Consider the following 15,361-nt stretch of genomic DNA (forward strand, 5'->3'; position numbering starts at 1 on the left):
CTACCGTTATCCTCAATGTCCAATTGAGAATCTTAAATTTTGCTTTGTTCAATTCTCACATTCTTCATCATACCAGTCATTTATAGTTTTCCTTGGCTTAGGTCTGATAACATTCACTGCAACATTCGTTACTAAGTCTCTTCTTGTAATAAATGTATGAGTTCAAATTCTTAGACAAAGATTTATTTACATAAAAATTAAAATCAGATATTTAAGATTAATATGCTATTATTTTCATTATCTAGAGGTGAACAATCTATTCCAACCATGGTAGGGAGTCAAGTTTTTCATTTCATGAAAACGGTCCAACCCCTAGACCTGCGCCTTAACCACCTGAGCTATGCTGAGAGGAACCTTTTCCTTTAGTCACCAAACTAAGAACTCTTTGCCTGCCCTTCAGGTCCTTTGTCTCTTAGTCTCCTCACTTTCACTTCCACAGCCTTCTTGGCTCACTTGGCCTACCGTATGTGTGATCCCCAAAAATCTTGATTTATTTTAATTTCCCTTCAATGGCATCATCTTATTAGGAGTGGTCATAAAATTTGTTTCATCAGAATGTTGAGCAACTTCCGTTTCCTTTAATTTCTCAAGATTAAAAGGAGTATTTTTGTTTTTTTAACAGATCCATGTCACAATTGTTTGATTTTTTATTATTCTTTAAACTGGTCCGAGTTGTAACTCAGTGGTGACTGTGGTCGCTCCCTATAAAAATATGTATGACATTACTAGCGATGAGAGCGTGGTCAATTTGGTTCTTATTATTTTCATCAGGTGTTTTCATGTTTCTTCATGAACTGTTTTGTGGGTGAAATATGTTCTGCCGAACATGAAATTGAATAATCTCATATCATAGTCACAATACTCATCAAGCCTACAGTGCCTTCCTATGGTTGGAAAAAAAAACTTTAACAACAAAAGAAAAAAAATCGAGAAAATACATGAATCACAGAGAATACTTCAGTAAAACAAAGGAGAGGTGAATCAATATTTTAATAATATTTAAAAATAACAATAATACCATTTATTTAATATTTATATATATGTATATATATATAATTTTACGATGTATAAATACAACTACTGTGCAGGTATCAACATAAACAAGCCTATGTTATTGTTTAGAAAAAAATATTGGAAAAACAGAACTAATAGTATATTCAATAAGTATAATTTAGTTTTTAACGGAAATCGCATTACCAATTTAACTTTAATATATATATACCTTCCACTTCAAGAAGAACATAAAAGGGGCACCCAAAAATAATAATTTTTTTTTTTTTTTAAATGGCACATCAAATAAATACTTACAAGTATTTATCACAAATATGTAACATTAATCATATTAACATTAAAACTATATTATATTTTTAATTTTGTAGTATTTAAATTGTGCCTCTGATAAAAATTAAACAAATCTTTATAACAGTCTGGTACGATTTATTAAAATAAATCGAGTGGGGTACCAACCGAACCGAAATTGTCCAGCTAATTTAATATTTATTAATTTTTTTAAAAAAAAAAAGATACTCAAATTAATCATGATATCAAATTATAAAAATTACTTCATATAAGACACAAAAATGAAACAAATAACTGAATAGAGTCAAAGGGTTGCTTATAAAAAACCAAGATGAATTAGAAATGAGTAATATTGAATTTTCACAGCATGAAATTTACCTTAAAACTGTATAATGGAGAATGGAGAAAACTCCAGAACAACGTACAGAAATTTATCAAAAATAATTTTTTTCTAAACCAATGGTACATTCACATTCAAGCGTGAAGATGGACCTGGAATGAAGATGCTAACATTTCATAAATAAATTTTTCTTTGCCTCTCTAATTCATTTTTTGAACAAGTATGTTGACGTTTTGAGTTTTTTTAAACAACCCCTTAACTTCTTTTGAAAATTACACAGTTGCTCGTTACACAACATAAATGGTACCCCACTCACATAATAAATAATTTATAATTATACTAAAATTATTATTTCATAAAAAATAAATTTAAATATTTAAAAATCTGTATCTCTCTTTCCTCTTTTTCTCTTTTTTTTTTTCTCCTTCCACTTCTTACCTTTCTATATATATTTATATATTTACAAAGTCACTTTACAATAATAAGCGATGATATAATATAATATGAAGCCCTCTCGATTCTTCTCTAATTATAAGTTAATAAAATTTCAAACAATATAATAATGAGATTCTGTACAAACATTAATTAAAAATTAGCAATATATAGATTTATGTACAAACTAGAGAAATTGGTAAGAGGATTTGTAGTCGAACGAGAAATTGATTTTTCTCTGTCGTTAATACTGAACCATCTTTATTTATTCAATTTTAATCTTACTTTTACTACAGTCATTTCATCGGCAATATTTGAGTTGGAATGTAAATAAAAACAAGCAACAAAAAAAAAAAATACATATAACAGATATAATTATCTCAAGAAAGTAATTTTGTAAAAGATCGTCAATGTTATTGTTTAATAAAAAATAATTAACAAATATTCAAAAAGGCGGGGGTCTTAATAATTAAAAGAGGAAGATTTATTTAAAATACAAAATCTGACGCTCTACAACATTTCTTACAAAAAACAATCATGATCGTTCAACAAATGTGTATAATAACTATTGCACTATTTTCTTCTATTTATTTTATTATTATTATTATTATAATTTTTATTCATTTTTATTTTATACAAACAGGGAAGGGGAAACTATTTTTTTTTTTTATGTTTTGGTAACGAAGAATAATTTCAGTTAAATATAACAACAACACGTTTTTATTTGAATAATAAATTGCAGTCTTCAATTTACTTTTAAAAAAAAAATTAAATAAAATAAAATAAAATAAAAAACAAATCCATGATACACGATACAAATGGTAAAAATGTTTGTACGGTTCTGAAAAATGAAAATATAAAAAAAATTGTAACATCTAACAAGAAATAAATAACAGGAATATTTTACAACTTTATAACAAAATCTCTTATTGTTTTCATAAATTTTACAATTTATATATATACATACAATTACTTATTTGGTGTTGATGAAACGTGCTAAATTAGCCTAACTTTATTTATAAAATGGAACTAAATTATTTAAAAATAAACTGATTGTAACAAAAATCATGATTCTTTCACCTTTATACAATTAGTTAAATTTTAAAAAATTTAACTAAATAACATTACTACATAAAATACTTAACAAAACCACTTTTTCCTTTTTTTTTCTTTTTTTTTTTTCCTCGAATGGAAAACTAAAAATAGAACATCGTCAATTAAGTGATGAATACAATTTTAAAAACATGTTACAGACAATTATGAGCAATCTTACTAATAGTGAACAATATATTCGACGACATGTAAAAAATTACATTTATACAAACGAAACATCATATATGTTATATGATTTGTAGATAACACATATGTTTTCTATATATATCAAAATATACTAATCTATTGTGGCTTTGTTGGAGAGATTCAAGAGAAACTATTAGCACACAAATATAGGTAAAAAAAAAATAATAATAATTAGAAAATAAAACAATAATAAAATAATCTGTCTGAGAAATGATAAATAGATTAGTAAATCTCACTCAACATATATCACAAGAATTCATAAACTTACGTAATTCAAAACACAACATTTACTAGCAGTATTATGACTCGGCAACATTTAATTAATTTAAAAAAAAAAATTACATATAATAAAATTTTAAAAAAATATTTACATAAATGGAAGTATTAGGAGTCAACCTCTGAAAGTCATGAGTCATTAGATACAATCTAACAAATCAAACTGATAAGAATCTTATAAAAATGAGTTTCTCCATCAAATCCACAATAAAATAAAATTAATAAAATAAATACATTTATATGTAATAAAATAAATAGTAATCATAAATATATATACCTCTAGTGTGATTAATAACACCCTGCACAGAAGAGTGATATACAGTATTACTGATATAATATATTAAATTACTGATTATTATTTTCAATTAAAGAGTATTAATGATCAAAAGGATCAAATGCAGTTGTGGAAAATATTAGAAATTTTAACAAAAAAAAAATTATCAAAATAAAATTATATTTGAGAAAATAATTAGGAGGCAGATATTTAAGTTTTTCCTAGTAGATATCCCAGCATTTTGACCCACAAAAAAATGGACCATCAGAGCTAAAATTGAATGAGATATTAGGTCAAAAACATCCTCGAGATTCTTATTTAATTTTACAACGTTTTAGGGGAAGAGGGGTAAATAATTAATTTTGTTTAAAAAATCTAAGAGAGGTAGACAAAACAACACACAAGCTTAGTGAAAACCCTAAGAGACGATACATCAGGAGTAACATGACATTAGTTTGTGCTAAAGGGCAGATAGAAGATTACAATACTGACTGATATTGTTTAAATAAAAGGTAAGAATTTTTAGTCGGTAACTGTACATGACAAAATTTCAGGGATTCTTTGGATAAATTTGACCATAAGATAAAATATCGTATATGTTTTAATAGTACACAAAATTTGTTATGTTAGATTTTAAAATTAAACGATACAATTACAGGAATTATAATACCAGAAGATGGAGGAAAACATCACGAAACGTTGTAAAATTAAATAAATAGTATTAAATAAGATTTTGAAGGAAGTTTTCACCTCATACTCTTAATAAATAAATAATTTCATAGAAAATAATCGATAAAAAAAGTTAAAAAATAATATAGATAAAATGAGCCGTTGACTCCAAAAGTGGCATAAGACAAACTTTGAGTTTTAACAAAAATTTTAAACTTTAGGGAAAGTTCTGTGATGTTTTACTGAGAAATAATTGTAATTTTTTAATAAACTAATAATTTTTCTCCTAAAATTAGCTAGTCGCAAGTAAATAAATATATTTAAAAGTATTTGAAGTTAATGCCTCTCAGTAACAAATGAAATAATTATATTTTTATGAACATCAATTCTGACGAAAACAACATAATGACTTTTAAAAAATGAAAGAAAAAGCAAAATATATTAAAAATAACAACATAACAAAACACAATGTAAAGTATAAGTGAAACAAATACCGTATATCTTTCATTGTGTTTCTTAAATACTTTTTTTTTTTTTTATTTTAATTACTAATTTTATCGATATTATTTGGTAAATATTATCTCATAAATCACAAAATCATTGTGCAACATTGACACATTTAATAAAATTAATCTAAATGACTGTGTCCTCATTATTTTCTCCAATATGAACAAAACAGATGAAAAAATTTAAATTTCTAATATATTGATATTAAAAATGCCTTAAGGGACAAAAGTGATCATTCTTTCCTAATAGATGAAAAAAATACAAACAGAAAGGGAAACATCTGCGGTAAATATCTTGACTCCGACCGACTATACATATATATACCTTCCATTTTAAGAAGAAAGGGGTACAAAAAAAAAAATTAAATGGCACATGAAATAAATACAAGTACATATCACTGATATGTAATATTAATCTTAATAACATTAAAACTAGATTATATTTTAAATTTTGTAGTACGTAATTGCCTCTAATAAAAATTAAATAAATATTTTCAAGAGATAATTTATCAAAATCAATTCATTGGTACTAGAACGCAGAATTTTTTATAAGAATTTAATGATTATTTGTCATTATATCTTTTCAAAGTGAATGACAATTATTCGAACCAACCCGGACAACATTAATTCGGACAATCGATACTCTACTAAATAATCAAGATAGCAAATTATAACAAGTGTTTAAAAAAAATAAATAAATAATGAAATATGTTCCATTTCCAATTTTGTCAGATAATCCAGAAAAAAAAACTAGGAAGAAATTCATTTTTATTACATAACATTTTATACTTTTGACTTCAGGGTGGAAAAAATAAAATAAATAAATAAATTAAACAATGAAGGGTGTTGGGTTCAGTACTATGAATCAATAGTAGTAGAAGATGATTTGGTCAGGATCACGCTCAACCCTGCCGGGAGGGGGAGGGGTCAATCTACAGCTGATAGAACAAAAGAATTATTTTAGCATTAAATTATTTTCCAAAGCGGGATTCAAATCCTAGTCCAGGAGATAGAAGCACATCTTATTGAGCTATCCAACGCCGCCTTCTTGCCGAAAATAATTTACAATTCCTTTCCAAAATTAATGCTATAAGAAAATGGACACGATTCATTTTGATTTGAATCAATCAATAATCAAATGAGGCCAAATTTCTCGTCTCAGGGTGCATTAAAAGCTTTATTTATTCTATAAAATGAAAACAAAGTATAAATTCTACTTTAAATATTCAAAGTTTTATTTTGAAATGATAAATAATTTAAGTTCAAACTGAATTCATGTCCCTTTTTGAGACTACAGATTATTTCACTCTATCTGTGCAAGGGTAGGTAATTATCGAAATGAACTGAAATTAATTTTAAAAAGTCATTCTTACGAAAATCTGTCATATTGCATATAAAAAAATCCATGTAAGCATCAACATAAGGAGCACAATTTTAATTTTTTTTTTTATTATTTTATTGTAAAGTATTTCTAAGCCCACGAACATATTTATTCCACTCCAAACAAACACGGAGACCAGACAGAATGCTTACAAAAATCTCAACAGAAGGTAACTATTGTAGTAGTATTTTACATGTTGATTAACGTCTCGAACGTACGTTCATTGCCTCACTCTTTCTTAACTTATCATCTTCTGTCCCATGACTTAATCAAACCCGTTTTTTTTTTTGTTTTTTTTTAGAATTCAAAACTCATTTTGAACTAAAAAACTCAAGTCACGAACGATAATACACAGTTTGAGACTAAACCAAGAACTATATATAAAAGATAACTTTCTCTCTCTATGTATATGTATATATATACTTATATATAAATAAGACCACAGTTTGCTTCTCTTGTTCACTCTTGCTCCTTGGCCATGTTGGCGCGAAGCTGCGACAAAGCCTGGCCAGAGTAGAGGCGCTTGATGCCGCGCGGCATTGCCCTACAAGAGCTTAAGTTCAGAGAGCTTAGCATAGGGCACCGGGCCAGGACAGACTTAACTGGTTCCAAGCTCACTGAAGACCCGCACAAGTTCAGCACCCTAAATTTAAAAAAACAAAACATTATCAACCAATGTTATTGCAATACTAACATTTACTAATAAATATTTAACTACAGTAAAAAAAAAAAAAATAAATTAAATTATTAAAACATTTAATAAGTACCACAAATTATTTTATATTTTATTCATGAAACATACAATCAATACAACTATTTTAAGTCTGTGATCTTAAATTAATCCGAGGATACCCTTACTGTGTATGGATACTCGTAGTATCACCATATTATGTATTAATTGATTATATAATTAAAGGAGCAGACATCGCAATGCTTTACTATTGCTATGTTCAAGGATGTATATACATTAATTGGACACTATTGAAACTTTTATATCATATTATCAATTAATATATAGATGAGATGAAGTGATAAGACAGTAACTATAGCAACATAAATGGTAACAGCTAACTTCACTATAAAAAAAGTTTTGTTGACCTACTTTACTGAAATTATCATTATTTTTTAATTTCTTTGAAAAATGGTATTTGAGGAATTCAGACAACACTGAAAACAAATACGATCAGTGTAAATATAATTTATTTCAATTTCATGAGTCTGGTATTTATTTATTAAATAAATCAAATGGTATCCTTGCTTAGTCTTAAAACTCTTTATTATACCAAAAGTCCAACGTTTCGGCCAAATCGGCTATCCTCAAGGATAATCTAAACATTGAAAAGCTTATTATGAATTCATTTGTAACAATTATAACAACAACATAATTACTAATAATATAACATACTTTCAAATATAAATTTCTCACCTTACATCAAAAGTTGAAAAATGTTTTGCAGGCTATTTTGTCCAGGTCATTAATTATAAGTCAAAATCACCCAATGAAAAAGTCAATTAATAGAGAACTTATAATCAATATGATTCTCTTATATTCGTTATAAATGAATGTATAATAAGCTGTTAAATGTTTAGATTGTCCTAGAGGATGGCCGATTCGGCCGAAACGTTGGACTATTGATATAATAAAGAGTGTTGAGAAAAAAAAAAGGACACCATTTGATTTATTTAATAAATAAGATTAGCTATTTTTTCTAAAAAAAAAAAATTTTGGTGACCTACAAAACTGGAATACTCACAATGGTTTTTTTTTTTTTTTTAATTTTTAGAATATAAAAAATAAGGTGTGACCTAATTATAATTTAAAATATGTGAACATTTCTATGAAAATGAATAATATAAGTCAAATAAATAAATAAAAAAAGGTGCAAAGTGAAACTTAAAAATTACTAAAGGTTTTAGATATTTAACGAAAACGGAAATGATAAAAAATCTCTCTATATATAAAAGAGAGCTGTTGAATCTTTGTCCTCAATAGATTTTGATATTACTTGACCGATTTACCTGGGGCTTTCTGTATCGCCGTGGGAAGGTTTAAAGATGATGAAATCATGAGATTTTTGAGTAGAAAAAAGTTTATAAACAGAATTAAACGTAAGGCTCGGAGTAAAGTAGTAGGGTTAATTTTTTTTTTTTTCAGAAAAAAGAAAACCATATTCGTTTTCAGGGTTGTCGTAAAGTACTAAATACCATTTTTGGAAGAAATTAAAAATCATTCATTTTTCATTTCGATTTCATCCGTGCAATTTTGTTTCCCTTCCGCGAGTATTTTTCACGTAATCGTTAATAACTCCACTCCCTTTTATCCGATTGTCACGTTAATAGAACCGTTGGAAAGCTGAATGTCTACTCTTATCGCCAAAATCGACAAAAGTTAAATTTGATGGCTATTTTGAGGGGAAAATGTGGGTTTCAAATGAGGGAAAAAATTATCACGGTTTATTTTATATCTCCGGTTCTAATTTGTTTAATTAGGCCCGCTTTGTGCCTTTTGGTACAGTTTTTAGAGTCCTAAAAAACTTCCAAGTTAGGCGTAGAACGGTCAAGCAGTATTGAAGTTATTTCTATTCTTTAGATTTTTAAAAAGAAATCTAAGGCCGAGGTATGGCGAAAATTTTGGACAAAAAAATTTAATTTTCCAATTTTTCCGAAAATTCGTATGTAGGGGTTTATCGAGGTGCTGAAAACGAATATCAACTTGGTTTCACTCCTAAAAAATCTTTTACCGCACTTTGTATAGTAACTCCGTCTGAATTTTTTCAATATTTTGAAAATTACGAGGCGTAGGAAGTGTTTTTCTTTAGAAACTATTTATATTTTAGGTAGTATATACATAAAAAATAGAATTGCCTGAAAGAAGAAAGAAAAAAATCACCAAAATCGGACCAGTATTAACGATGACACAGCAAAGTTAGTCATTTTCAAATACGTAACCATGGCTACCGTCTTATCACAGAATCTTAAACTAAAAGACTGCAAAAGGGAATAAGAATAAAGGAAAATAATGAACGAAAATAAACACCTGCCTTAATGAATGATACAGGAAAACACAAACATGAAACAGAAGGTAGACAGGATTAACTAATACATTACATTTGAAAATAATGTTAAAGTAGAAATAATATTAGCAAATTAAGGAAAATATTATAAATAGACAAATTTCAAATGATAATATACATAATAAGGGGGAGAAATTATATTTAAAAAAAAAAAGTATGGATAATATATAAAATTACAAGCATGGATTCAATAAATATAATATGGTAAAGGAAAAATGTTGGCACACATTAGTTATATTTCCCTGACCAAGCAAGGACCATCTCCCTTTTATTATTGCACATGGTCAATCAACGATCTTCCTGTAGATATCTCTTTTGTTAATATTTCTCTCGGCTTTAGAAATAATATTTTCACTCGTTAGTATAGAATTAACATTGATATTACTTTTTTACCATCGGTAATCCTTCTTTTTATTTCTATGCCGTAGCCACCATTTAATTCGCTAATATGTCTTCATCCAGATTTAACAGTACCTCATCATTACTGGATGATATAAGTTCCATCTTCTTGGCATTAATAAATACTTTTATTTGTATTGCTCTTGAAGTCTTCTTAATATGTGATTAGCATCTTCTGTACCATGGGCAATGATAACTTCGAAATATTGGGTTGTAAAACAAGTTCGTAGCTTTTTTCAATATTTCAATTGAATTCCCTCTATATTTATAAAATCGTGTTTACTTGGTCAATAATGTTTACATATTCTAAAAAAAGATTAGTTAAGGTGCTTTTATACATCAATTTCAACTGAGATTCCTTATCTTTAAGTGGTATTTTGCTTGCTCAAAATGGAAGAGAAAAAAATTCATTTTGTCAATTAATAATTTTTTATTTACGAAACAGAAAATCTGCAACACAGACCGTTATCAAAACTTGTGTGTATGGTGATGATGCCTTAGGAGAAAGCACCGTCCACAAGTGCTTTGTTGGAAATTTTGACTTGGAATTCACAAAGTGCTTGGGTTGTAGCAAATTCAAGCATCGTTCACAGACAACCCTCACTCTACGACACAGGATATAAATGAAACGCTTAACATATCTCATGCAAGTGTCTCATAATCGCAAAGGCACAGTTTTCCATCACAATAACACCCGTCCTCACGTGTCTTTGCAGACCAGGCAGAAATTATTGGAATTTGGCTGAGATGTGATAACCACCCACCCTATTTACCAGACCTTGCCTCAACAGATTTTCACATATTTCAAGCCCTTCAAAACTCTCTTAATGGGAAATACTTTAATTCGTTCAAGGACTACAAAACACACAAATAGGAGTTCATTGCGCAAAAATCTGAGAAGTTCTGGGAGGACAGAATTAAAAAATTACCTGAAAGATGGCAACATGTAATAGATTAATATGATAAATAAATATTTACAAGAATCTAAACTTTTTATTGAAATCACCAGTAAAAAACGCTACGAACTTATTTTATAACCCAATACTAATATACAAAACCCTAATACAATCAGCGTTAACATCAAGCTCGTTGTCAAATTGTCAAATTTAATAAACATGCCCTTACAATTAGTGATTGATAGATACTGTGATCGATTAAGGGGGAGGAGGGAGGAGTTTGCATTTGCCATGTAATGAAATGAATGTACAAAGATCCCAATGTTGTCCATTTAATTAATGATAATAACAATAAACTAACAAAAAATTAAGGTAAGTTATTTCAAAGGTAAAAAATAAATCGTCTTCATACTTAATTTTCTTTCTTCTTATATAAAAAGAATATATAATCATATACATATAGGATAATCTAAAATTTATATTACAATTTAAAATTAATAAATAGAATCATCTAATTTATAAATTAATTTAATTGACCAATTAAATTTAAAATGGTTTCAATATTATTCTATTATATTTTCGATATTTTTTTTTTTTTTAATAATATTAATACTGATGGATAAGGAAGTCTGAAGATTGTAAAATGCAAAACAAATAATAACTTTAATTCTTTATTTTTTTAATAGTTTGTTCAATGATCATACTGATATGAAAAAAAGAAATTAATATTTATTCATCCCAATAATCATAAACATTATTCATGATATCATTTCATTCATTAGATTTACATTAATTGATATATTAACAAAAGATCATTGATAATTATAAACTTCTTAATGAATATTTCTGAAAGCTGAAATAATAAATAGTAGAATAAATTGGAAAAAAAATATTAGCACTGGCATTTCATTAGCAGGTACCTCTCATTGAATTGTTATTAGAGATGGGCAGTACTCGAGTTCTTTTGCTACGGGATGAATACCTGTGAGTACTCATGGAGCATTAAGACATAAGTAAGTCAAGTTAAAAAATACTCGTGGATTATATATCATTATAAAAGGCAGTCAGCCAAAATCTACTTGTCTTTAACATCTTGGTTAATTCTGATGGCATTAGTTGGCTAATAACATAAATATTGTTTAGTTTTTTTATAAATAGACACTCATTCTAGCATCAATTTATTTTCTTTACAATTTTTTTTTTTTTAATTACAGCCAAATTGACAAAGTAAAAAACTTAGAACAGAATCAATTTCAAGTTCAAAACACAACAAGACATAAGAACAATATTTTCCAACCTATCCACCATAACAGTTGATTTGGTGAAACAGCTGACTGTCAAGGAGTGTATATGTGATAGTTAAAATGAATGTTGCTTCACTGATATTACATGCTCTACAAACAATCAACTAAGCCAGATCTAGTACATTAGTCATGACAGTAAATGCTGTCGTGACCGCAGCTATCAAACAGTATACACCACGGTTGTGGCTGTGACAGTTGCTACAATGACTAAGACCATACAACAGTTGACTGTCAAAGCATAAACATGTGTTACTTCACCAACATTGCATGCACTATCAAATATCAAGCCTGGCCTAGAGTGAGAGTACTGTCATGACTGGAACAATCATACAGTTAACACCATGGCAAGGTCTGCGACAGTTGCTGCTTAGAACTGAAGCATGAAACAAGCATTTTATATTCAATATAGGTAGGGAATCCTACTCTGACACTCATATGAAGTACTCAATTACTTTTTAAATACTCAAAGAACAATAGTTCTAACTATTTGGAGAAACTAGAAAATACTCAGAGCCGTGTACTTTTTGTAATTATCAATCATCAAGTGAAATACTGACTAAATTACTCGGTACTTGTACAGTATATGTATTTGAATATATATGAATGCTCTGTACTTAGTAATTCTTACCCAAGAGTACTATTTGCCCATCTCTGACTTAAACTGATCGAGTTCAATTTTTAAATGGACCTTTTAAACCCAAAGTGGTTTAAGCACAGTAGAGGTCTTCATGATCTTTAGTTTAACATGTTAAAGCGTGTTAAATGGAGAAATATTTCCTTCTTTCACACCATGTTAAAACGATATAACAAGATTGAGAGTCTATTACTAGGTCCATTAAAGGGAAAATGACGTTGCGCAACAGATCAGCTGAGCTCGTCAGCGTTTTGTTTGTTGCCGTGTTAGGTTACTTGCTCGTAGTTTGTGTTTTAATGGTGTATTAATATTGTTTTGGATCTATTTAATTCTAATAAAGCAATGGGTGACAATTATAATAATATAATGACAGTTGTTAATTAGCTCATTTTGATTCTCTTCCTCACAATTCAGAATATCAACAAGGCACTCAGTAGTCAAACTTTCACATAACTTCCACTTTAAGCATGTTGTAATAAATTACTTTAATCAAAACTTTAAGTAAACAATAACATCAAGTTTTGGAAAGAAAGAATATAAAACAAGTTGCTCAAAAAATCCGGTAGGAGCTCTTATACATTCAACATTTAATATTAAATAGGTCTGCTCACAATCCTATACTTATAACATTTAACATGATAAAACATTTTACATTTAACACATCATGAATACCCCTAGTGTAATTTCAGTAATATGAACTAATTGCTGCAGGGGAGCTGTTTGGATTACAGAAAGTATTTAGGAAAATGATATTTAAAAATTCAACAATATGAATATACATAACTATTTTTATTAATTCAATTTATTTTTATTATTTTTATTTTATTAGAAATTTGACAGTTTGATTGAAGTTTTAAAAAATAATTGTTTTGAAAGGTGATGAATTAATTTGTTAAAACTATAAGATTGTTCATTTTTAAATGAAAATAAAAAATACTCTGTATTAAAAAATTGATTAATTAAAAACATGATAAAAAAAAAATGAGTTCACCAACAAAATTTGTATTTTTACATACTTTTATTATTAATTAAATTAGTTTTAAAGAATCAAATTATTAATGGAATATATGTTATGTATTTCTAATTCTAACAAAATATATTATGAGAACTTCCATAGGAATTAGATCACTGTATATCGAAACTGTAAAAATTTTCACTTTTGACTTTCACAGTGGTTACAATAACTTGCCTATAGACTGGGAAGTTAAAAATGTCATTTACAAATGTGCACTTTTATTGGAAAACAAAAATTTTATTGCCTGCTGAGTTTTCTTAGAAAAAGTAACTTCTATTTTTTTTTTTTTTTTTTTTTTTTATGCCAGTTCGGATTACTGGAGTGTCCAGAGTACCGAAATTTGAATTACCGTGATTATACTGTAGTTCTAAATTCTATAATACTAACTAAAAAAATGTTTCTGCTGTTATCTGCACTTTATGAGTAAGTTATAAGAACTTATATGACACACAACTTCGGCTTTAAATGCTAAAGCTTAAGAAACCTGCCTAGCTCGGAATCACCAGTAAATTTTTCAGCAGCAGAATATTCTTAATGATCATCTTTTATTACTATATTTCTTAATGGTAAATAAAAACCCCACAAAAACAAAAACAATAGCTTCACCCTGTAAGCACATATTTCCCCCTCCCCCTCTGAAAACTCTATAGGCAGCAGAAATGCCATAACAATTTTATAATTATTTCTAATAACTCACTCTTTCAACAGGGTCAGTAAAATATCTTGAAATGCCCTTAACTTGAGACTCTCTCAAGTCATCAATTATCACAACTGCATAGCTATTTTTGATTATTTAGTATAAATAAAACATTAAATATAAACAAAAAGATAAGTAGATACCTTAGTGGAGAGCTGTGGTCTGGACTGGCAAGAGCAGCTACGGCCTGGTCCAACGGAAGAGTAGCGGTCGACCATGCGAGGTCCACCTCGATGAGGCTGTGAGCCCACTTCTGGCAGATCAGCTCCAGTCCGGAATCGTTGATACGGGTCACGTAACAACCTGAAAAGATAATCATTTATCAGTGTCTTTTATCTTAATCCTTTAGAGACTGGTGGGAATGGATTCCGAGCCCAGCAGCCTGAGAACTATAGCCAGTTGCCTACACCACCAGCCAGAATACTTTTTAAAAATATTCACATTTGTTTTACTTGTTAAAGATAATAATCACTCGATTCTTCTGAAGTCAATATCTCTTTATTTGTAATATTTATTCATTTTAATATGTTGACCTCTCTATGTGTGTGTTTTAACATATTTATTCATTAAATCGTTTTATTTTATTAATACTATGTTTTTTTTTTTGTTTTTTTAAAACATATTTATCCATTCAAGTATTTCCTGTAACCGGTTTTTTTTTTTTTTTATTATATTTTCCTCTTAATCTATATGTTATTCTTATTCTTGTAAAATATATCTAGTTGTTTGTTCTTGATAGACTGATCTACTGCTGTGACTATGAATGATGGTCTGATCTCACATTACCATATTATATTGAATTTTTTTGGCGGGTCACTGAAGAGGATCTAGGAGGGTGAATTCCGGAGAGCGAATTTGTTGATAGG

At 28.2% G+C, this 15,361-nt stretch overlaps 1 protein-coding gene across 2 annotated transcripts in view; it reads right to left on the reverse strand.

Moving 5' to 3' along the window:
• Positions 1 to 1,894: 1,894 nt before the first annotated feature.
• The window catches only part of Fbl6 (F-box and leucine-rich repeat protein 6), a 49,526-nt gene continuing 36,059 nt past the window's right edge, over positions 1,895 to 15,361 (reverse strand). For both annotated transcript variants that reach the window (XM_067048274.1, XM_067048275.1), the window contains exons 8-9: positions 14,639 to 14,798; positions 1,895 to 7,119 (exon numbers count right to left, since the gene is read on the reverse strand). In XM_067048274.1, coding sequence (XP_066904375.1) covers positions 6,936 to 7,119; positions 14,639 to 14,798 — 344 coding nt within the window. In that variant the 3' untranslated portion in view covers positions 1,895 to 6,935. The remainder of the gene's footprint in view (positions 7,120 to 14,638; positions 14,799 to 15,361) is intronic.

The sequence above is a fragment of the Halyomorpha halys genome, unplaced genomic scaffold, assembly GCF_000696795.3.
Source record: "Halyomorpha halys isolate HHAL.00 unplaced genomic scaffold, Hhal_1.1 Scaffold745.1, whole genome shotgun sequence".
Taxonomy (NCBI): domain Eukaryota; kingdom Metazoa; phylum Arthropoda; class Insecta; order Hemiptera; family Pentatomidae; genus Halyomorpha; species Halyomorpha halys.